The sequence below is a fragment of the Colius striatus genome, chromosome 11 (assembly GCF_028858725.1).
Source record: "Colius striatus isolate bColStr4 chromosome 11, bColStr4.1.hap1, whole genome shotgun sequence".
In the NCBI taxonomy this organism is placed as follows: domain Eukaryota; kingdom Metazoa; phylum Chordata; class Aves; order Coliiformes; family Coliidae; genus Colius; species Colius striatus.
The window spans coordinates 7,786,361-7,811,921 of NC_084769.1; the positions used below are offsets into that span (position 1 = coordinate 7,786,361).

The 25,561-nt window shown below is 37.1% G+C and overlaps 1 protein-coding gene across 1 annotated transcript; it reads right to left on the reverse strand.

The window, feature by feature from the left end:
- Window positions 1-257: 257 nt before the first annotated feature.
- On the reverse strand, window positions 258-25,323 carry ACMSD (aminocarboxymuconate semialdehyde decarboxylase). The gene is made up of 10 exons (XM_010201325.2): window positions 25,267-25,323; window positions 21,788-21,832; window positions 17,183-17,279; window positions 13,701-13,750; window positions 12,155-12,391; window positions 9,526-9,619; window positions 7,869-7,964; window positions 6,724-6,896; window positions 545-643; window positions 258-329 (listed from the first exon to the last, which is right to left on the reverse strand). The coding sequence occupies exons 1-10, from the start codon at window positions 25,321-25,323 to the stop codon at window positions 267-269; spliced, it is 1,011 nt and encodes a 336-aa protein (XP_010199627.2). The 3' UTR covers window positions 258-266.
- Between the last annotated feature and the right edge of the window lie 238 nt (window positions 25,324-25,561).

A 25,561-nucleotide genomic window follows, 5' to 3' on the forward strand; every position in this document is an offset into this window, starting at 1 on the left:
ATAATTTTCTCAGTTCTTTCTTCTTGAGAATCGAGTCCTAATAAGATGACATTGATTATCCTTCAGAGATTCTTATTACATCTTCAAAAGCATCCTAAATCCTCCAGTGCACAGAAATACCTGTACATACTCATCTCCGGTGCTTTTGCTTTTGTTTTGGAAATACCAATAGACTACAATAGACTTGTCAAGCTTATTTTTCATCTGTATAATTGCACATGCCAACAGAAGCAGCCCTAAGTTTGGTCTCTTTAGTGTGTTCATAATTATTCAAATTGTTTTCTGCTAAGACCCAAAAATTCCAGTGCGTTGCCAGCCTTGAGTTTATCCTGTAAAAACAAAACACATGTATATCTTTGTGTGTGCTTAACTCATATTTTACTCAAATGCTTTTACTCATGCTTTAAAATGAACTACTAAAGGGCCTTTTTTAGTCTCTGCAGATGTCTGTGTAGTACACTGATTTTTCAGTGTTTCATCTCAGCTGTAAAACCAGAGGCTCAAAAAGGAGGGCAAAAAAACCCCCAAAATGTAAAGATTGTACCTTCAGTTTATTGTCAAAATCTTCCATGGAATCAATCAATTTCCCAGGTTCCAGCTCCCCAAGTGGAAAAGGGTAATCTGTGCCCAAAATAACTTTGTCCTGGTAATACAAAAACCATGTTGTACATTTTGTAGTAACATTAAACAATACAGCTGCACATGCTTTCTGGTATTCATAATAAACCACAGGAGATTATGTGTGTCTGTTGGACTGATTAATTGCAAAAGTGAATATGAAGATACCCTTTGCGTTGCAATCAAAGCCTGAAAGCAATGACTCAAGTTTATTGGGTGAGTTCAATTTTGAAAAAGTCCAGGTTATTTGTTGTTTTTGTGGTGTCTGACTAAAGTTTGGTATATTTTTCTTCTGATACACAGGAAGTTCAAAATGCAAATCCCAGGCCCATGGGAATGAGTGTGTATTGCTCAGGTGAATGCAACACAAATGGTAATTTCCTGCTCAGATTGATTTTCTGCACTGTGGTGCTGGTTTGAAATCTAGCAGAAAGGCATCTATTATTCTCCTACACTACTCTTACTGCTTCTGCAAGTAGTTTGCCTAAAATGCAGTGATTAATCTTGGTTAAGTGTTACCATAATGAAATGACCAATAGGGGTTACATGGAATTTTTCCTTCCCTTTTTTGACCGACTTTTTGTTTCTTTTTCATGCTCACTGCATGCTCTGCACTGTTGTGTGCAGTCCAAAATGAGTATGAGAGTTTATGACACGTTTCTTTCAGAATCTCAGGAAGTTCTCCACCATACTCAGAAAAGATGCTTGGACTTGCATTCCTGAATTTGAAATTCTTGACTACACACACACAAACTTAAAATCATATATGTGTCCAAAGAACACGTAATAAATAATAAAAAGCAATCAAAATGATCTTTCATGTGATTCTTTAAAAGCTGTGATAATTGCAACTTAAAGCATGGTTCAGTGTCAAATTACTACAAACATTTACATTAAAATAAGAAGGCTTTGATTTAATTTAACTAGTATCCAGCTTCAGATATCAAACCCAAAATCTCATTTACAAACTTTTCTGTATTTTGGGCAGTCTGTATATTTTTTTTAACTGGGATTGTCTTTAACTGGGATTGGATATTAGCTGCACATTTGACAGATGTATCTGACAATATAAGTGACATGATATGATTTGTTTCTGAAAGCAAGTCAGTGAAAAGAAAATTCAATAACAATCTGTATGCATCATTCCTGTTGTCAGAGATGAAAGGAAACAGGCCAATCCTCAACAGGTCCACATTGCTAGAGCTTCATTTTCACACTGGAATGATATTTCCCCATTTTATCTGCCTTTGAGAGCACATACTGCCAACTCACTCGATTTTATCAAAAGTCTATTTTCCTCTAAGCCTCGTCTCCTGTTGACATGAATATTTGAAACCCACAGTTTTCATTAAAAATAGATGTTTTTATATTTCTCATGAATTTGAAGTCAAGCTCATGAATTTGTGGTATTTGTTATAACATTTTAACTAAGATACCTATAGTGAAATAGGATGAAGAAAACATAATTCAGTTATTTTATAAAATGGTTTTTCTTATTTATGAAATGCTTATTTTTATTTTTTATCTCCAGTAGATGTCACCCCAGAGTCTCTGACAGAACCTGTACAAAACCTTACATGAAATCCAAGCAGAGGATGCCCATTCTATTGTTCTGTCCTATATTGTTGCTATAATTTATTACAGAAGTGTTGCTATAAAATTAGAATGGGAGAATTTATACCTTATGTCTATTAAATCAGGTTTTGGGTATAGATGAAACAAAATGTATTTGGATGTGTGTACTTTTAAGCAGCTAAATACATTCGTTTATTTGTAACACTCAACCTGAGACCAAGACATTTTTTTCTTCAGGTACAAAACCTAAATATATTTTATATACAAAACAACTCCTCAACCAATAAACAACTGGTTTTATATGAGAAAATGGAGTTCTAAGTAAAGGAGAAGGAAATGCAGTGTTTGCCTAGCTATTCATTAATTAAGGTTAACTAAGCCAGGATGGTTGGTACCTTTTTGTTTTACAGCTCCTATGTACTAAAGCAGAAAGAAATCCTATGCCCTCATTGGAATAACATATATATATTATTTCTATTCTGTTTTTCTTTCCCTCTAAAGTGTTTCTCAGCTAATCTGTGATCTATTAAGAACTACAAAATTAATAAGAAAAATTTGGAATCAGCATCATTGCTCTGCTGCTAGTGATGTTAGGTTATTCCTTTACATTCTCTGAGCTTCAGTTTTGTACTCATCTATAAAATGGGGCTTGCGATACCTGTACTTAGAAACCAGCCTCAGAGGAATCCTATGAAGTCTCTGCAGGCAAATAATACTCCATGCATATTATTATATTACGCCAAAGTACACTGACAAAGTCAGTTTTCCCTAGAGGACTTTAGCTGGATACCTCAATTAGCAGATCTCTCCTTTTAGGAAGGTGCGTGTGGGTAATGATTAACCTCAGTGGACCCTTTTACTCAATGGAACTTTTTGCATAGCAATGACCTGAATCTTAAAATGAATCTCAAAGGACATCAAGCATGAGTTTGTCGTCTTATATTGGTAAAAACCGGATCTGCCTTCTATCTCACTTTCTTTCCTACTGTCAGGATACGTTTCAAAATAAGGCCAGATTGCTATAGTCAGTTCAGCTCCACTTTACCTTTGGGTGATCGCTCTTGAAGAATCACGTGGGGTTTTTGCAGATAAACTAAATCATTAAATCACCTGTCAACCCAGTTCTTCACTTTTTATAGCCAGCATCATTAGGGATTATGTGTTTACTTATATTCACTTCATGCTACCTCATCATGGAGGGAGGAAAGGACTGCAGCAATTTTGCAGTCTTACAGAATTCCCTCAGAAACATGTTTCTGCTCCCTGTAGCTGGGACAGACTCCAATTAACCTGCACCCAAAACTAAGAAGGGATGAAGTTAAATGTACGTGACTCATCACAGCTGTCACTGGATTTTAATATTCATAAGCACAAAGCCAACACATGCCAGATAGTGGCTGTTCCCTAAGGACTCAAAGCCATGTCTAAGCACATCTTCACACACATTGATGCCCTTCCTGCACAGCTCTTAGCTGTACTCTAGAGAGCTGTCCTATTTCAGACCATCAGCTTGCAGAGTTACAGTGTCATCCTCAAGACCCGATCATGTTGGTTTTAGCCCAGCATTTATTCATCTTATGTGTGTTATTCTGCAAACACACAATTGCACTGAAAACACTGAGATATTTGGGTTTTTTTTAGCATGTGACTCACGTAGTGGTATTATGTGAGAATACCAACTTTAATTGGAAACCTCATTTTCACGTTTATAAAGTTTGAAAGTATGATGTGAATGTTTTTTTCAAGGATAAGATGCCTCAAGCTTTGAAAAAGAAGAAGAAAATGCACTTTTTTTTTTTTTTTTTTATTAATCTCAAGTACTCCCAAGTGTTAAAAGCATTAAAGTTTTTGGGATTACTTTACTTAGTCAAATCATTACTTTTCAGCACTGGGGTTCCACCTGATGTCACATTGCTTGAGCTCACAATAGAGGAGAATTAAAGAAGACACCAACATCCCATGCAGTACACTGGTCAAATTTATTACATTATGAAACTGCATTTCAGAAATGTGTGGACAAAATAAAGGAGATACCAGAGAGACTACTGCTGAGTGAATTCTAAATTACCAAATTACAATCCGTGACCTCTCTCTCCTCAAGCTAAATTTCAGTTGCAAAGACTAATCACAATCAGGGGCCAGTCTATGTCTCACTTTTTAGGAAAAAAAAATGAAGTTACAGCTGAAATGTGATGCAAAGACAGCAGCTTTCCCACAACTTAGCTTAGAGCAACCTAGAGATGCAAAATAAACTTGTTACTCTAAGGCAGAACTGCCCTGAGACATGTTCTATAGAAGTTATAACAGAAAACGTTGTCAGTACTGGATTAAGTGTCCTCTCATAATTTCTCTCCTGTTTTGGTCTTGACATCTACACTTCAACTTAACAAAATCAGACCTGAAGAAGAATCTGTGAGTCTCAGCCATGTTGAGTCACACAGCTTCTAATCTACCAAGGTCTTTCTAACAGTGGCAAAACATGTCTCCCAACATTTTAAACAGGAGAAAAAGAAGCAAGCAAATGATCTTTGTTTCCCTGGCAGTAAAAACTGGAACCTGACCACCTAAACACGGCAATTTAAAATTCAAAAGCCAGATTCCTCCCTCAATACTGTAACTGCATGTAGGATGAGAATATACTTTGGATGAACATGGTCTAGTTTTGGGGAGACTTCTCAGAGAAAGAGGTAACTGAAGGAAAGTGCTGAACTGTTACTCCATAAGCCTTTGGATGTCTCGTGGATGGAAGGGGATATCACATCCAGTAAAATTTTATCATCTATTGTATAAGCTACTTACAGGCACTTGATTATTGTAAGTTACACTTAGATTCAAAAGATAATGCATAGTAAAAAGTCCTGGGCTGTCGATCATGATATATTTACTATTTAGAGGCTGGTAAAAGACATTAAATGAATATTGGGCTGGAGCCATAGTATTTTGTTAGTAACCATCTGGTGCCTAAAATTTCATCCCTCACAAAGGAGATGTCTCCATCAGCATTCACTAGGACTAACAGTGCCAAAATAAAAGGTTATGACATGTCTAGATGTATAGAAAGAACTTAGCAAATGCCACCTGAGTTGATACCCACTGATGTAAGAACTTCCCAATACTAACAGCTTATTAGCTGATTTTTTTGACAAGTAAACTGACCTGGGTTTTAACTTACTTGTTTCTAAGAGAACTAGGCTGCATAGTAGTTTCTTTGCACATTTTATGGGGCTCCTGTTGTAAGTCTATTTTTGCTTCATGGTGAATTTAAGAAAGAGGCATTCTCTCTCCTTAGAGCCATAGAGTTATTGTATGTGAGCATACACACACACACTTTACAAAAGCTTTCTATGGTACTGTTTCAAGCTGTAGTTGTGCTGGCTACAGTGTTGACTTTTTCATCAATCTTCCAAAGGAGAGTTTTCCTAAAAGGCACGAGTATTGTAGGGGAGCTGCAGGCAAAACTCCAGTCTCAAATCTGCAGATTTCCTATGCAGCACAGACTGAGAACCCATAAATTTCAAAGGGCTGAGACCTGGGCTCAGAGTACCACGATAAAGGACGCAATAGTTATGCATTATTATTTCTGGCTGGCCTAGACAAGTCACTTCTGTACCAGTTCTAGTACCTGTTAGAGATGAAGATGGGAAATCAACAGTATCTTTTCTGTACAAAGGAAACATTCAGCTTAGCTGTCTTTGTGAACTTTGGTCATATGAGAGGCCTGATGACAGCAACAGCCCCATATATGAGAAAATATGATGTGACTCTAGAAACTAATGTACAGGAAACAAGAATACAGACATTGAGAGAAGACAGTCAATGCCAGAGCTTGCATTTCTGGTTTTAACATCTGGTAGGTATCTGCCTGCTAGCTGCAAAAACTCCATTAAGTCCAGAGATCAAGACATAAATGCAGGCCTCTTGTTGATTTGTAGTAATCCACTGGGAGTTGGCATGACTGATGCCATCTTCAACCCCTTCCTGAGCATTCAAACCTGAATGGTTTTGGCTTTTTCTGTCCCATGCTGTACCTGATTTAAACAGATTACTAAACTACAAAGACTTCTTTATTCTCTTAACAAAATATTTTGGCAAGCCCGTGATATTCAAAGTGCTCTCCAGGATCCTCACAAAACCTCTCTTGGTTATTGACTTTTTTTCTGCCTATAACTCCCTCAGTGGAAACACAATTTGATTTCTTCAAGTATACAGTTGAATTTGAAAATTAAGCTGGTTAAAACAAGGCTCCAGATGTAGCAGTCTTTGCTTGCAGTCACATCCTGATCAACCTTGCACAAGGAGCTAGTCTCACTGAACTAAGGTGGACAGTGCATGATTTCCTGCATTAAAACCACCACTTCATTAACTTGTAAAACCACTATCAACATGGCAGACACCCATCAGTTTGTAATAGCTCAGGTTCTGATTTTACTGTGTGAATATGCTGTCTTCTACCTGCTTTCTTCTTCTCTTTTGCTGTTTCATAGAGAATTAAATAATGACTCACCTGCTTGTGGAAGCATTAAAACTCACCTCTCCTATTACATTTGTTAGCAGCTTTAGTGCATTTTGATCATGGACAAGAGAGTCTGTGTAAAATGAACCAAGATATTTTCTTGGATCCACTTTATTATCCACTGCACATAAATCAGGGCGCATGTTGAATCCATGGGAGATTCGTCCCACTGTGTATGGAAAAGCTCCACCTGCAAGAACAAATTTTTAATAACAGTAGCTGAAAATATGCAGGAGGAATAAAAGCCATAATATCAACCCAGATCTGTGTTTTACTGTTAGATATTTAGAAAGAAAGTGCCCTGCACCAGCAATTTGTAATGCGTTCTTTAGTTTCTTTTTCTATTTTCCCCACTTTTTCAGTACTGTGATGTCCATGTTCCTTGTGTTGCTTCTTTAACCTTTTCCCCAAACTATCTCCTGTCTCCTCTTCCTCTTCCTTTTTCTTAAAGGCTATTGTAACATTTCAAGCACTGGCTGAAACAGTCTAGAGAGTGTTTGTACAAGCAGCCAATCTGGCAGATTGCCTTCTTTGGCGTATAGTACTCAGCTGGTGGCAGGCCTAGAGTGGTAACCCTGTTAGCTGGCATACCAGACAATACTTGTGAGACCGCATCTGGAATACTGTGTCCAGTTCAGGAGCCCTCAGTTCAAGGACAGGGAGCTGCTGGAGAGAGTTCAGTGCAGGGTCACCAAGATGATGAAGGAAGTGCAGCATCTCCCTTCTGATGAAAGGCTGAGGGAGCTGGGGCTCTTTAGCTTGGAGGAGACTGAGGGGTGACCTCATGAATGTTTACAAATATGTAAAGGGTGGGTGTCAGGAGGATGGAGCCAGGCTGTTCTCAGTGATGGCCAATGATAGGAGAAGGGGCAACAGGTACGAGCTGGAACATAAGAGGTTCCAAAGAAATACAAGGAAGACTTTCTTCAGTGTGAGGTGAGGGAGCACTGGAAGGGGCTGCCTGGATGGGTTGTGGAGTCTCCTCTGGAGACATTGCGAACCCACCTGGATGAGTTCCTGTGTAACCTACTCTAGGTGGTCCTGCTCTGGCAGGGGGATGGGACTGGATGATCTTTCGAGGTCCCTTCCAGCCCTTCCAGATTCTGTGATTCTGTACCATGCTCAATGAAAGAATGGGTGCTTTGTGTGGTGTGTTGCTTACCTCCATGTGCAAAGCAAACTTTCAGCTTAGGGAATTTTTCAAAAATTCCTCCCATAATCATGGAGCAAATGGCCATGGTTGTTTCTGCTGGCATGCCTAAGAACAAAAATACAACCCCTTTATTTGTAAGGATTTTGTTTTTTATTTTCCTCTTTGAGTTTTAAACATGATCTTAATTTCCTTCAATTAGCCTTGAGCCTACTGAAAAAATAATACTTACAGAGCAGCTGCCAAAGGTTATGCATTGCTTCTGTTAAAGGAACATGGAGCTGAACGTTAACTGAAATGAGGCCATGGGACTGGAAGCTAAGATCTTCTGAATTTCTAAGCCCCTTTTTTATCCCATGCCATTAGGGTAGCTGAGAGGCATGTTGGGTTTGTCCTGAACTTCACAGTGCAGGCTCGATTCCCCAGTTATCCTAGCTCAAACACAACTCTGGAATACACCATGCTCTATTCTGTCCTATGCTTTTGGGTTTCTTTTAAGTGGAAAGTGGGGCAGATGTGTTGGTGGATATTCCAACACAGATTTGGGGTTTAGTTATGACATAGTACCAGTTCCTAAGTTAAAAAGTAACCTGTACCTCTCAGCCACAGGGTAACTAGAACATAACAGCAATTTAGGTTCCTACATCAGGGTCCAGTTTCTGAGCCCACTTAACATATTTAGAATATCATGCCATTTAGATGCCTAACTTCAGACATCCAGATTGAAATTAGGAACTGATTTCCCCTTATCTGTGGGGGAAGCAATACCTACCCAGCTCAAAAGGTGGTCCTTCGTTATGTTTTACCATATGCTCAAATAAAGAGCCTTAATAGGCTTAGTAGGAAAATCATTTAATTGTACTTTGTTAAGCAAATGCAATCATTTTAGTCTGTCTTCAATTCTGTATTGTTGAGCCTGTTCTGACTAAGACTAATTGATATTGTTTTAAGAGAATGGATTGGTGATTGGAACACTAAGATTTTTCCAGTGTATGTGGTAGAACATATATTATATATATATATTGTTTTTCAGAACACCTCTGTCAAAGGCAGTGCAAAGCTGCACAAACCTAAACAGTGCAAAACAGAACAAGGTAGGGTGGAGTCAGGTCTAAGCATTTCTAAGTAGCACTGTAACCTACCTCCTCTTATTTACCTAGCAGATGGAGAACAAAACAGAAAATAGATAATTCTCTACATCTATGGGGAGCTTCCAAAGTACATGTTGTTTCAGTATAGATGATATGAACTTATATTTATTTCCTCTCTGAACAACTCATTTCTAGGAAACAGCCCAAGAAATTCTAGGAAAGAATGTTTGGATTTGCTTACTCCTTCCTTTATTCATGTTCGTTTTGAGAAGCTCAATTCAGAGAGAATTCATTTTTCCCTAGTCTTCTGCTCTTTGTATTTAGGACAAAAGACAATACTAGATTCTGTTGCTGTTGTGAATAATTTTAATTCTAAGTATTTGTTAGACAAACTAAACAAGCTTAAGAACAAATGTCCACTGAATTTACACAACAGATCTCATTGTAGTATTTGATTTTTAAAGAACTGGTACAAAATTCATGTAGGTTTTCTTTGTATTAGTATCTTTGCAACAATTTTCTGGCTGTAACCCAATGACAGTCATAATGTATATTAAGTAAAGTGAATAGGCACTCACCTATTAGCCAGGGAAACCAATACTTAGACATTCTTCCATCTGTATGCATGTCCCAGGGATGCACAAAGAGACAGCAGTTTAATTGTTCAGCAGCCTGCAGTAAAAAGAAATCTAAATCTTCACTAATCATACCAAAATGCAGCTTAGATCTTAGCCACCATTTAAAGATTACCTGCACAACTGTACTGAGCATTAGTACTAGTAATGAAAATAGACCCAGCAGTAAGAATGACAAGCAAGAGTTGGTTATATTTACTCCTCTGGGCCATATCCTGAAGTCTTCCTCAGTTTCAAAGTTCTTTTTGAGACGACAGTGTTGATGATAACACCGTTGTGGTAAGCCAGTGTTCATCATATTAATGTGGTATGAACATGCTTTAATAGCTGTGTTTGTCAGTCATCCTGCAGTATAAAACTAGTTCAAACTAACATTCTTTTGGTTTCATTACACATGAGGATGAATTTCATAATTTTTATAGAACCATTTTAGGATGGTTCTGCAGAATCCTTCCAGCTGCATCCAGGAATTTTCATTGTTGTTGCACTACATTTATCCTCTTTGGCCCTCTGTCTGGCTTAAAGAAAAAGTTAAAACTTTCCTAATCCACCATCAAGACTTCAAAATCTAGCTGTGTCCTGATCAATAATCCACCTCCACTCAAGTAGATATTTGTATATTTCCTTTCCTTTGGAAAGGAAAGCAGAACTACCATACAGGATGCTGATTGTGACTGAATAAGTTAACTATGTGCTTACATTTAAATATATAATCATCAGAGTCATTCAGATGCGTAACCAGGACTTAACAGCTTTGTTTTGTCAGATGTATTTCTGGACCTCCTCTTGTTGCTAAGGAGATTATCACACATTTGAAAAATTTGGGTTTATTTACCCATACATACATAAATAAAGCTGCAGCTTTTGGATTGAAGGGAGTAATTGCCATCTACATTTGTAAACTAAAAATAGCAATTCAATAACTGTCTTGGTATATTGCTAAAGTTCATTATCAATATAGCTTAATTTCACATTCTTTATTATCCAGGAATGTTTCTAAAAGTGATAGAGGTTGTTCCCTACATTTGTTAAACACAAACTGAAGAATGTACAGTATAAGGGAGAGCTCCTAGAACAAGAGAGGGATCTCAGTACAAGAGAGACATGGAGCTACTGGACAGAATCCACAGATGATGAAGGGATTGGAGCATCTCTCCTGTAAGCAAATGCTGAGAGAGCTGGGACTGTTTAGCCTCAAGAGGAGAAGGTTCAGTGGGGATTTCGTCAATGTATATAAATACCTGAAGGGAGGATGTAAAGAACATGGACTCAAGCTCAGTTCTGTGGTCCTCAGTGACAGGACCAGAGGTGCTGGACACAAACTGAAACACAGGAGGTTCCTCTGAACATGAGGAAACACTTTTTTACTGTGAGAGGGTCTGAGACCTGGCACAGGTTGCTCAGAGGTTGTGGAGTTTCCATCCTCGGAGATATTCAAAAGCCATCTTGGCATGGTCCTGGGCATCTGGCTGCAGGTGGCCCTGTTTGAGCAAGGAGTTGGACCAGATGACCTCCAGAGGTCCCTTCCAACCCCAGCCATGCTATGATTCTGTGAATGCATGCATCTCCAAGAGTAGAATTTGAAAACTGACTGTATATGACCATAGAAACAGATAGTCCAGATGCTGCAGTAACAGAATTCTTGAATAGCTTGAGCATTCTGAAAAATAACCTCTATTTCAAGCTGACAGCTATAATAACCTGTGAAACATATACTGAAAGAATATTGATTAAACCTCAATTTAGACAAATGACCATCCTCATCTAGGCCTCAGGCTATTTAAGAAATGCAATCTGTAAATTCAGTTTATAATCAACGTATTCAGTTTGGAACTTTTGGCCTCACTGGTGTCGTTCTGTATGATATTTCAGCTCTATGGGTATTTCTGAAAATATCTAAAGACTTTATCAGTTACCTCAATAGGATTGGATACAGTAACTTGAACCTAAGAGCAAATAGTACAAAAATGCTTTATTTGATGCTGCACTTAGGCCTACAAACCAAGAAGGCAACTCTACAGTAAGAACTCATACCATAAGATTTTGTTATTAATTTTTATAAGGTACGTTTCAGAATGTTTTATATTGTATAATTACCATTACATCTCATAAGGAATTATCATGTAGAATCATAGAATTGAAGGAGTTAGAAGGGACCTCTAGAGATCATCCAGCCCAACCCCCCTGCTAAAGCAGGATTAGCTAGATCGGGTCACACAGGGACACATCCAGATGGGTTTGGAAACCTCCAGAGAAGGAGACTCCAAGGAAGTCTCCTTGGAAGATTGGGCAGCCTGTGCCAGGGCTCCCTCACCCTTACAATAAAGTAGTTTTTACTCATGTTTAAGAGGAATTTTTTGTGTCCAGCTTATGCCCATTACCCCTAGTCCAATTTATATTGGATAAATATATAATTAAAGCTGAATTTTTCTGATCACTAAGCAGATTAGAAGGTTCAATTGTTCTAATATATCTATAAATTTAGTTGATGACTGAATGTATCACAGGGTATTTTGAGACAGAATTCCATATCACAGAATGCTCCAAAACAAGGAAAGAAACAGTTACTCACAGCATAAATACTGTAGAGTTCTGGTTCATTCAGGTCCCATTCATTGATATGAGATCCTATTTGTACTCCAGGAAATCCAAGTTCATTCACGCAGCGATGCATTTCCTTCACAGCCAGGTCTGGAGCTTGCAAAGGTAACGTACCCAAGCCAATAAACCTCTTGGGGTACTTTTTTACTGTAGCAGCTAAGTCATTATTTAATATCTGGGCTAGATCTAAAGTATCCTGAGGTTTGGCCTGGTAAGATATTAAGCAGAATAGTACATTAAAATATAGTTCTCAAATGTTATCACCTTTGGAAGATATTGGATAAATGTCACAGAAAACAATTCAGAGACAAGGTTTGAACCTAAAATTTACTTTACAGTTCTGAATAGCTGCAAACCACTAGAGCTAAATTCTGCCTCATTTTAAAACCTCTGGGTGAAGTTCTGCTTCTTGTCTTGAATATTTTATCAACTGCTGTTGCCTTTGCTGCTCACAATGAGTATAATAAAGCCCAGGCTGTTGGTTCACCGGAGTATCTAGTCTTTTGTGTAAACCAGTCCTCTGTTTTTGTTTATCTCAATGCAAAAACCTCAGCATACATTTTTTAAACATAGCAGTGAACACTTACTCTCCTATTATCGAAGAGATAAACATAAGAAATGTGAGATGCTAGAGCATGAGAATTCTACAGAGAAAACTTGAGCAAACCTCTGCAACATTTTAAGGAGATAACAGACATAATTCTAACTGCAATATCCATACAATGTTTCCCTGTTTTCTCCTCCAATACATATTTATTGGAAAAATCATTGCCATAAATACCAGAATAAAATTATAAAGAAATATCACCCAACAAGACAGTCTGAAGACTGGTGCAACTACTTACATATGGGCCTAACACGACGATTTTTAGAGTAGCGTATGTGTTGACAGATAACAACTCAACTTGTCCACACGGCTAAATAGTCAAATTGAGAATGTATTTATAACGGCATTTTGCAGTGATTTATCTTCTCTGACCATTTTCATTTCTTTGATGCATTCACCGTGCAGGGAACATATTAAATTTGCTACTGAATTGTAAGATTCAAAGCATTCTAGGTCAGCCAGTCCCATGCCACATATAAAAGAAACTGGGGCAAGATCACAAATACATTGTTTGCTTCTTTTCTTCATGAGAAAATACAGACTGATGTCTAGCTTTCATGGAATCTGTACATACATGTCTACCTGCTAACACTGGATTCATGCTGTGTAAATTCTCTCTCAGTTCCCTCTCCCTGTTTCCAGCTACCCCTGTAAGGTACCCAGAAGAAAATCAGATGCTGTCTCATTCTTACTTACTGAGTGTGGTCCAGAGTGGAGCTTTGCCAGGACACTCTGCTGGGTGTCCCGATACCTGGACCATCTTTTTGTCTTTTGTTTTTCACAGCAGAACAATTCCCCGCTTATTCAGTGCTCTTGTGACTACTTCAATCACCTAATTTATGGGAAGATGCATTTATCTTTCAAAAATTTGGCAAGATGTGAATTACAAAATATGCTGGTAGGAACTTACCCAGTAGCTGAACATTACAGGGACTGTGGAAAGCACTTGGACCGTGACTCCTGAGTAAGAAAAAGCAGTGATTACTGTTTCTCTTTTCTTTTGGCAATACATTAGAAACATGAAGGCATGTTGGTTTGAAAGGTAGAAGGTAAAAGCTTAAATGGTAACAAAGACTGATTTAACAGTGATGTAGATATAACCTCTTTTTTTTTGCTAATTAAGGATCATGGTAATAAATGTTGTAGCATATCAGGTTATTAGGATTGAAATAATTTTGCTAAGTAGAAAGCAAAAACCCCACTTTTATACTAGATCTTTTGTGAAATTAAGTGTTTTGATTTTGGAAGTATTTGGTATGCCTATGTAGAATTAATTAAAACTGCAATTTAATGTTACTCTCCCATAATGTGACATTAAACCAACAGAATACAGAATCTTAAGTTTACTGTGAGGTCATATTTATGATGTATATTTAATAAATATGTAAGTTAGTTCAAAGATAAACAATATTATGTTAACAATGGTGGTTAAACAATGTTTTCCTAAGTGTTCCCCAAAGCTGTATTGTGTCAGGTTTCATTCATCTTGTGCTTGGACTACTGAGCTTGCAAGGATAAGAAAATCTGTTTTATAAAAGTAACTTTGATGTTAGCAATAAAGAGAATTAATTCTGTGTTGTCTGGTTTCTGTTCAAACATAAATCTATACCCTAACTTTGTGTGTGACAGGTTACAGGAATGAACACAGCAAAGCCAGCAGATTAACAAGAGAAGAGACAATAACCAACAATTAGAACTTCATTAAACAGTTACATGCAAAACTGGTTTGTTGTTTCCTTGGGTTTGTTATTTATTTTAGGTCTGATTGTAATATTTATGCACATATTTTGTCATGCTTCAAAAAATTTCACTTTATTGTCAGTACTCCTAGCACAAAGGATGGCAGAAAAAACCTGGGAGAATTTCCTCTAAGACCTTGCAAAAGCACTGGAATATTCAACAAAAGGATTTAACCTCCTTCTCAGTATTTTAAGTAGGAAACAAGAGGGAAAACTAACTCTGGCACCTCTCTTACAAGACCCGATTATTACTGTGTACAGCAGAAGTGGTTTGAGGTGAAGGATTAGGTCTACAAAATTATATATATATGAAAGCACAGCCTAGAGTTGTATTCTCCACCAATATGCTACTGACACTTGATTAGTATGTTAGAGAATATCCATCGTGTTTTCCACAATGAGCATTTTATCTGGTTTCAATCTATTTTTACACTTCTGAGCAAATTTAACACAACCCTTAAAGGCAGATGTCTAAGCTGCACATTCCTAGACACTAGCTCGAGGAAGAAGAATCAGCAGAGAGAATCCTCTAATTTATACTCTCTTCAGAGGACTTTAGAGAGGAGAAAATAGTAAGAAAAGGTAGTTAGGATTAACTACAAGATTTTCTCCAACAAAATTGTGATGATTGACGTCACAGACAGCGATGTTAATTACTGCTACAGCTTGGTGTATTGAGTGGGTCAAGATGCAGGTTTGTATACCAAGCAGACCTAGGACATATGACAATGAGAACTAATTTAGTCTCTTTGGTACATTGGCTACCATTTCTTACTACTGGCAAGATTTCTTGGGCATTACACAAACCAAGCCTTTTAGCAATCAAGCTGTCAGTTCTTTCTCTGAGTTAATACCTTACAGTGACAGATACTACTTTTGTTCTGTTGGGAGGCTCCTTGCATCTTTGTTCCTAAATGATACCACGGTTAGAGATTCCATTTTTTGACATAATCTATCTTGGTCTGTGTTGCAGGAAATGGTCTTTGAACTAAGTAGCTACAGCTTTGTAAACTGAAAAAAAAGTAAGTGTGGTCCATAGTCTTTATCATTAGGTCAATAGTAAGAATGAAAACCATTAAGACATGTTTTTCACACTAAATTGGCTGATGCCTGTATCTCTGGAGTGCTGTTATAAAAGGGGACATTTTTATGGCACAGGGCACCAGATGGTGCTGTAACATGCTGGTTTTGATTTTTTTTTTTGATTTTTTTTTTCCAATCAAGACAGCACTATTCACTCTGTAGAGAAATATTGTGGTGTTTGTTGGCTTTAGGATACATTTTGTTTTCTGGAGAGCTGTTGCAAACGTTTGGAAATAAATGTTACTGTGTTTTCTCTTTGTCTGCAGCAAATAGATGGGGTAGAACTGTTTTGTAGAAACTTGCCATCAGTGTTGAGGGAAACAGCTGAAAGGGAAAGATGTCCAAAGGCTATTTATGATGCACACTGTCGTTGAATGACACGGTAATCCCCCAAATCCCTGAGCTAACTCAGGGGATGATCACAGTCTAGTCAAGGCAACATATTTCAGAAAGGTTGCAAAGGCATTCTAGGATTCCCATAAAATGTCTAATGGTTGGAGTTTGAAATGCAGCTTCTCCAGGGTGAAAATAAGTTATTAGAAAACTATCTAAATTGTTTTTAAATAAATTGCCTGCAAGCCCTTGAGTTCCCAGATTGGCCTATGTTACCTGTCACAGTAAACCTCCATGAGGAGAATGACTCAAAGTATCTGCTATCATGCCATCCCACAAAAGAAAGAAACAATAAAGATGCTACTTATAAAATAGCTGCTCTTTGAAGTAACTCAGATGTTTATTCCATCTGGAAAGCTCGAGGAGAGATTCAAGTTATGTTTACTGAGAAACAGATGCAGGGAATTATTCAGGCCTCAATCTAAAGAAAAAATAATCTTTAGCAACATAGTATTTCTCTCATGGAAGTAATTAGGAATTACAGTGTTAATAAGAAGTAAAAAAAATAACTGATCAGACTAAGAGATCCTTCTCTCATCTTCAGTCTCTCATCTTATAAATCTTGTTTAGAGGCATGTAGGTAACTTGATGGAAAATAAATTTGCAAATCTGACATTTGGTTAAGTTTTTTTCTAATTCAGGAGAACTCTCTGACAAAGGATTTGTACCAGTTCTCTGGGCTCAGAGTCCTCTAGCAAAAACACAGAACAAAGTTGCAAGATCTAAGCAGAAAAAAAATACTAGAAAAGGAAACCATCATATAAAAATTCCTGCGAGTAAACAGAACCTTGGTAACATTTGGAACAAAAGTGAAAGGGCTTTCACTTTTACATAAATCAGTTCTATACCTGGAATGTATGTTGCCTTTTCAAGTCCCGAGTCTGTCATCCTTACTTATCTCCACTTGTTTCTTACTACCTTAAAAATCACAACAAAAATAATGAGCCCCTGTGGGAAAGAAATTGCTACTTAAAATGAGGAAAGGTACGGGAACACATCCCACTCGAGTCTTGACTATAAAGCATTTAAGTTTTCACTGACTTTCAACAGAGTAAAGCTAATGAATCAGCATACTAAACCTTTTGATATCATTCTTAAGCACTTTCAGATATATTAACAGTGAAGTTGCTGTTATTCTAGATGAGATATAATGATTTGAATTACTTTATGGAGGTACCTGATAGGTCCATCTCTTTAATCCGTACTTCTGGATCCCAACAGTTGTCTTGAATAACTCTAAAAACCTTTCCATCCTTCATCATCTTTGCCTGTCCCTGTGAAATGACATTTTCATATATTATAAATGTGACAAAGTAGTACACGATAATTTACAGTCACTTGAGTATATTATGCTCCCTACAGAAATTTAGAGACAGAATTGTATTAATTTATTTTTATCCAGTAGGTATTTTGAACCAGTGAATGTTTAAAAATGGTTATTAGTAAAACAGTACTTTATAGTTCAGATTTAATTCTTCATAATTTAAAATTTCCCCTTCTTTAGCAATGTATATCACTCTACATTTGTTTGTAAAAGATATCAGGTACCATACTCCAAATTTATCCTCAAACCAAATTTTGACTTTGAAACAATGCTCTAATTAAATCTGTGCTAAATTTTCCCCTTGGGTATATGTGTGTTCTTTTAAAGTCAATAGCATCACAATGGTTCCAGTAAGTACAGAAATAACTGTGCAGCTCTGTTAGCTTCAGACCAGCTGCTTCACATCACCAGTGATACTGAGACAAATTTGAGAAAAAATATGTTATCTTCGGATTATGTTTTCTCCTTGGGAAAAAAAGAATTCTTGAAGAATTTGTATTTGAGAAAAACAAACAAAATCTATACACAGTGTAAAACCATTACCTGAATCAGTGTAATAACTCCCCCATATCCCACCAATTCCTGAACTTACAAAGTTCATAATAGTACCAAGGTTATGAAATTAAACACTATTAGTTAAACAATGACTATGGAAACTTCCTTTTTAAACTTGGTCTTTGGTTGAATAGTCTGTTGTCCAAAGAGAGTGAGTAGGCACCCTGTCATCAGATTAAGGAAAGTAAATGGTCTGTTCCAGTTGCAGATAACCACGTGCTTCTATAGACTTTTAAAGACAGACAAAGCAGTCTGTTGGCTCACACTTGTGCAAATCGATGCAATAAAATTCAGCAATACTTGCAAGGCCTGAGTATTTCTTGGTTGCTTGAAGCTGTTACAGGGGTAAATGGAAATGGATGAAAGTCAGAAGATCCACATGACCCTATGGATTTGGGGTGGGTAAATGTGTTCATGCAGCAGATGCACTGGACAGAGAACATGCTGCATCTGCTGTTGAAAATGTAAAGCCACGTCAGAAAATGCAGCAGGTATTCCTTCACCTTGACAGTAAATAGAAGCAAAGCACAGGGAGGTCTTCTGACCCTTATGGAAAGGGAACTCTCCTTACCCAACAGCCACTTCATTTTTCCTCACAAAATTGGTTTTTTTAGGGTCTTGTATTTTTCTAAATAAAACACCTGTTAAATCAGAGTATTTGTTACTAGTATGCTAAACCAGAATTAAATCATAAAATATCGCTACTTCCCACAAAGGTGGGTTTCAGTCCCCTCCTTCTGAGAAGTCAGGCTGTTCTTAACCTTGAATTTGTTATTAACTTCATCCATCATTCACAAATCTACCAGCCTAATGAATATTTTAAAGCTCTCTTCAACAAATCTAACTGTGCTACCTTGGCAAACTGTCAAGTTACTTGTTAGCTGTATCACAGGCTGTGAAAACTACCTGAAATATTACAGTCACTAATAACAACTACATAGTCCTGATCCTTTAGTAAAATACTTTGGGTTCTTGTGAAATTGATTTTCCTACCTGAGAGAAAGCTTTAACTATATTCTGTAATACACTGAAAAAAAGATCAGTGCCCTGCTGCAAATTGCCCAATAACCAGAAAGATATTTGAGGTGTGAGTGGAGAAAAAGGAATAGAACTGAACATTCCGTCACATATCAATAGCTCATGTGGATTTTACTGGATTACCATTGGGAGTATTTCTGGGAACCCAGGGGACAATTCTTTCCTCAGACACAGCTAAGGCATAGCAGTTGATCTGATCATGTATCTTTTCTTCTGCTAATACTGAAAAAAATATCTCAGATGGACAGGACTTTTACTAGCAACATTGACAGTGCTCATAACTAATTGTTGAGATAAACCTGCATCAGGGTTTGCAAAAAGGAAAGGTTTCTAATAAGCCATGTGCTGTTCTCATTGGAGAAGTAGAGAACAGTTTGTTTTTTTAATTTGCACTAACTGATTCTTTGTGACCATGCTACAGGTCAAGGCTGAGCTGATGGCATTGTACGTTGGCAGCAGCAAACTTGATTATGCAGGAAAGCAAAACACTATCGTCTGAACACATCCATGCTTGTGTATGTAAGGAAAGAAAGATCTAGTCCAGCAACACTGTGACTGGAAAATGAGTTATACTGTTATAGTCTCTAGGCAGTGCCACTAACCTCCACCTCATCTGTTTAAAATGAGAAATTATGCAACACTACACCTGGAAAACAATTGTCAGAGGTTGTTTCAGTAGTAGGAATCGACAATGGATTAGGAAAAAAAAAAATCAGGTTCTAAAGCAACAAATACAGTGCTGAAAATATCATAAAAGACATGAGACTTTTGTTTGCAAGGTTAAGGATTCTAATCCATTCTATTCCATCCCATCCCATTCTATCCCATCTTATCCCATTCAGTAATATGATATTTCAGGTTTTAATTAATTGATGTGGGAATTGAGAGATATTTAAGAATTAAATCCAGCAGGCTACATTTAAAATTATCTCATCACTTAACTACTTGGTCACATCCCAAATTGCAGTTCTTTAAAAATGCATTTAATTATTTTCATCTTCACAGAATAAGAAGCTTTTACTTTGTTTTAATCTGAAGAGTTAACTTCCCCAGCTCCATGTCTGTGAGCAGTATTTTATTTTGCCATGCACTTTTTTCATTCCTTTTTTTTTTCAGACAGAAGTAGGCTAGACAGAATTCTCTGCAGGGTGTATGAGGCTATTATTGACTTGCCACACAGTTCCTTTGCAAACTATTTTTAGCAAGGAGTTTTAGCATCAGACCTGTAAGAAACAGCTAAGCTGCTAAAAAAGTCTCCAACAATTCTCTCCTTCCTGCAGCTACCACGTATCTCTGAAGGTGTGCTGTCCACGCTTTGGTTCAGCAGGTGGCTTGTTCTCCCATCCTATGCCTGCTCAGGCTCTGATCTGAAATTTCAGCATAATATCTGTTTGCTTCTCATTCTCAGTCCTAACCTTCCTGTTGTTTGGTCCCTTTTCATAAAGAGTTGTTAAGCATTTGACAGCATAGCTCTGCATATTATAGAATGGCAACAGTGTGTATTTCATTAGGTTGCAATAAATAGGCACAGCATTCTATCCATTTTTCATCTGTTGTATGCAAGGATCAGCTTTTTTCTGTTAATATAAGCACATACTGTGTCTGTACAACTCACAATGTTCCTGTGGTAGGCAAGTGCAGACAAAGTTTATTAAGTTAGAAAAGGTACATATGAAGTGAGGTGGAAAGTGAACTGAGGTCTCCTGAGACCTCTTTTTAATGCCACCTTTCTGATGTTCCTCTTTCCAGAGGCCCATGCATTTTCCCAGGAGTGAGGAGCTGACAGGTCACAGGAGGAAGGTGGCTTCCTGTGACAGAGTTTGACATAAGGATAGCCAACTGTCAAACTTACGATATGGTAACTGAACAAAACATCTTCAAAACTAGCTGGTACAGTTAACCTATGTAGTACTGTACAAAGGGAATTGTTTTGCCATATCAGCCTTACCTCTCTCAGGTCCTTGTGCCCTCCTGTAAAAAAATGCACTAATACTGGTAATTTCTCTATGCTCTTATCAAATGATAAAGTGCAACATTTGAATCTTGCTTTCAGAAGTTTTACATTGTTGTGACACTGTGAATGTCACTCAAATTCCTGATGATTTGCTCTACTTTGAATGAGATCAGAATTGAGAAGCCAGTTCTGCCCTCATGGTAGTAAATGTATGTATTCTGCTAAGTTCAGTACCAGCAAGATGGGTTCTGAATGTTAGCAGAGACTCATGGCACCTGGAGGCCTGTTGTTCCAGTTGTACCTAATGTAGCTTGGAAGTGCCTTTGCAAAATTAAGAGTGGACAGTGATAAAAATTAGACCCCTTCTGCCTTTTACTTGCCAATAAACCTCACGCTCCTACTTTCCTACATAATAGTCCCCAAATTATAGATTCCCCTTACTGCTCTGCTACTTGTTCTCCTTCTCATGAAGTTACAGAAATTACTCTTTCCCTTTCACTCAGATGGGAAGATACTTTCCCCTATTTAACTTTTATTAAAATGCCAGTTCCTTTGGGTTTGCTTCTCAGATAGATGGCTGCAGTTAGCTAAAAACAAGCTACATGTAATCTGGTTTAGGTTGACATATCTTATTCAAAAGAATTCCTCAGAGCTATCTTTTCTGAGTCTTCAAATGAGATGGTGATAAAAAACGGGTACTAGTTCATACGAGAGGATTTGAGTTTCATCTCTCAGGGAAAAAGTTCTGCTGAGGTGTATTAGGGCTAGGAGTTATATTACTTCATAGAAAATAGACCTCTAGAGAAATCCATTTCAAAGACATAGCCAATCTTATTGTCACTTTGCTTTCTAGTATATTCGCTGTTAGTATTCCTGATGATAACATAGCTTAGAGTACTAACAGCACAAACCTTGCAGTGATGATCCAGCTGTACCCATCCACCATACCCGTATCTCTGTAAAAGAAAAGAAGAAAAAGCCAGTGCTGCTTATCACTCTGCAATAAGAGTAAAAAATCTCAGGTCTTACAACCAGCATTACCTCATTCAGGAGAAACACACATAGGCTCATCTCTGAGCCTATGAGTAGCCCCACTGACTTCAGCAGAAGCACTGAAGTTTAGCTGGACCAGACTAACAGTGTTTGCAGGTGTGAACTTTTAGCTCCCACTTTAAAGGCATTTTTAAAGAAGACCTACAACTCATTTCAAAGTATGTGAAATTGCTTACTAGTTTGAGGTTTTAACTGGAACAATTTTCATGTGGAAAAATTAAATCAAACATGTGGCAATACAAAAATTGAGCTGACAATTTTCCAATCTGTGATCAGTTAATCATTAGCACAAAGACGTATTGATTCCACTTTTCAGCTTCCATGACTCACCAGCAGGACTGAAGGTCAGCCTCTTGTCTATTAATATTTAAACAGCCAAGAGAAGCTAAAAAGGAGAAGCTTAGATGCTCATTGATTCTCTCAGAGAGATACAAAATTGTTTATGCAAAAAAAAAAGCCCAAACCTACAAAAGATGTTGATTTCCTTTTACTTTCTTATCAGATTAGAAAGAAATTAAACCTTGAAAGATCATAATAGAGTGAAAACAGTGCTCAGAATTCCCATTTTTCTGGGAACTGGTTAAAACCAGGCATTTCTTTCACTGAAGTGTAAACCATTTGCATACAGTCCTGAACCTCCTGTGGCAACAAATCATTGCATAATGCCACTGCAAGCTTTCTTAACATAGGTGTGCAGAGCCAAGCCTCCTGACTTCAGCCAGTCAGAGATGCTAATGACTCAAGCTACCTGTGTTTTATTTAGCTATGTTTAGTTATGTAGCTTTGGATATTTTATTTACTTTTATAAATTTATAGGTTTATATATAAAAAAGTATTAAATGTAGGGAAAATTTTGTGAGTGACATCTAATGAGAACTTTATATTTTCACTAGCTCCATGCTAATTGCAACTGTAAGCTGTGCAGAAAACAAGTACCTTAAAGGTGCTCAAGGAGCATTCAGGCAGTAGAGAAACTCATGGATCTGTTTTTGAACTTATTTTCTTCTTTCTTCCTCTCAGCTACTGGCTGGATTTATTGACAGTCCTTATTTTATTTCTTTATGTGAATTTTTTCTACTTATAATGAGTTCCTAAGCTATTAAATGAGTATCTTGACAATAGAATTTTCTAAGTTCAGCATTCAGTATTTATAAGGCTGGGAAAAAAAATGTTTGGCACTATGTGTGCCTGTTAGGATTGCCTCATTGTTTTTCCATGCATGAGATGTAGAGAACTATGTTAATGGACTGAATTTTTAGAAGACTCCAGGGAATTCTGAGAATTGTTTCCTATTCTGGGCCCATTTATAGACCATTGAATCACTCAGACTTTAGAACAGAGGAAAAAAATAATTAGCAGGTGGAAATGAACTTTAAAAAATTTGGTATTTGCCTCTTTATTGGTGTTTAAATAAATTCAACACTGGCCTAAAGGGTCTAACAGAAGTGAATTCAGTCTCGGTGTACATTTTGACTATCAAGGGATCCTTGGGATGATTTTATCTCAGTGAATTTATGGCCCTTTTAAAGCATATGTAGATTTCCCAGGATAAGGGAATCTTATAGGTGTTTTTATAGGGTTATTGCACAAACAAGGAGTACAGAATCTGAAACAAGCAAGAGTAACCTGTCTTTGAAGCCTGGATATTTAAACTCCTATCCATTGAAAACAGATGTAATTGTTTTAAAAAGTATCTGTCAACTCACCCGCATTACCCAGTGTACATGTGTCTTTAACTGAGGAACTCTTACTATTACAAATAGGAAGTTCAAACAGATGTTTGAAAAGACCTTCCTAGATAAACAAGGAAACAAATATTCCTTTCCAGGTTTTATGACCATGATGATATTTTTCACCACTAACAGAGAAACAATCCAATGAATGTTCTTCATGCCAGGTTCCCTTGTGATGTTTTTCTAATATACTGTTTACATTTTTCAGCTGTTCTCTGGCCAGTATTTAACTGATACTGGACTGTCAAATTTAAAATGACAGAAAAACAGAGTGAATATATATGAAACACCTGAGAATTTGCCATCGTCAACCTCAAAATAATTAAGGGAAAGAAATGTACAGTATAAAACAGAGTTTCAAGTACTGTGTCAGATGCCAAAAAGCATGGCTGAAATAATGGTATTGTCTTTGTTGTCAAAGACAGGCACAATGAAATCAAATGTATCCATACTACTGACAGACATGCAAAATGTTCATTCAAATTACAACCAACACAGAACTACAATAAGGAAAGAAACAATAATGCAGGTTTTCTCTTTTCTACTCTGATTTTTTAAAAATCATGAATGGAAACATTAAAGATTTACAAAAATAACTATCCTGGAAAACTGATTGCAATTTTGAATTGCAAATGATTTTATGTACGTGTGTATAAACTATATGTAAATATATATTCATGTGAGCTTTTCCAGTAGTCTTGGTAACATTGGACATGTGATCCCTTACGAGTTAAAAAGTGATTAGACACTTCTATTGAATTGTGATTTTAATTATTTAGGCAATAACTCTAAAACCTAAATCAGGATGGGATGATTACATGGATTTTGATAATCATACATAAGAAAAGATATTAGATTTACTGCACAAAAACCTAAATACCACTTTCCATTCCCAAATGCTTATCACAGGATCACAGAAATTATTACTGACAAGAATAAATTTATGTCATCAAATAGTAATAATAATACCACACAAAGATTCACAGTTAAGACAAGTTGACTTATAGATGTAGTGTTCTGACAATTGAGATTTTGTATTTTTAACACAATATGCTGCTTCTTTCCAGTTACTGAAAAAATGGCAGATACTATTAAAATTATCATTGTCATCATCATCAATTAATTGTACGTGGAGCGATCCCATTCCTATTGAAGTTCATGACTTTCATGCCTGTGGGTATAAGACAGGAATGACTTTTGGCTTAGGTAACATCCACCTTGCTTATCATTTGCTTATTTCTCTTATTTAAAACAAAAGTGAACACCATTTTGGAACCTCACAGCCGTGGTTTTATCAAGAAAGCAGAATTTACACCTCATCATTTGCCAATTTTGGGTCTCACGAGAAACCAAGAAAAATATAAGAATTGCTTCAGACTAAACAAAGAGTGGGGAACAGAGCCCAGTTTTCCATCCCTGTCTTACTGGGAATCTTGCTTTGCAAAGTAATCCAACACAAATATATCTGAAAAAAAAAAAGTCAGATTAGACAAAAACTGAGAGATATTTGTAAGAAAACCCTTCATTCATTGTTCTTTCAAAAATTACATTGCCAGAAATGGTTGCTGATAACATAAGGCACTGAATATCTAAACTCTTATTACCTTTTTTAGGTCAGGCCATTCCTTAGGTAGAATGTGGCTATGAATATCAATTTTCATTTTTGAAGTATCAAAGGAGAAATACTCCTTCAGTGAAAATGTTTTCTGTGTAATTCCTACTATCCTTCCTGTCCCTGGCTCAGCAAGTTATTAACTTTGCTGCTGAGATCCACCTGCTGTTGTATCAGGAGACCTAGGTACAGTGGCCAACCAGGGAGCCGAAATCCCAGAGGAGTGGCTCTCCAAAAGAACAAAGGCTTCTATCAGAAAGTCCCTGTTAATGCATAAACTACAGCTG

Bases quoted from the DNA above. Each gene is read 5' to 3' on its own strand.
- ACMSD (XM_010201325.2), bottom strand. From the start codon at position 25,323: ATGAAAATTGATATTCATAGCCACATTCTACCTAAGGAATGGCCTGAC. The intron at 9,620-12,154 runs GTGAGTAACTGT...TTTTTACTGCAG, and splicing joins AACTCTACAGTATTTATGCT to GCTGCTGAACAATTAAACTG. The intron at 644-6,723 runs GTGAGTTTTAAT...TTGTATTACCAG, and splicing joins TAACAAATGTAATAGGAGAG to GACAAAGTTATTTTGGGCAC.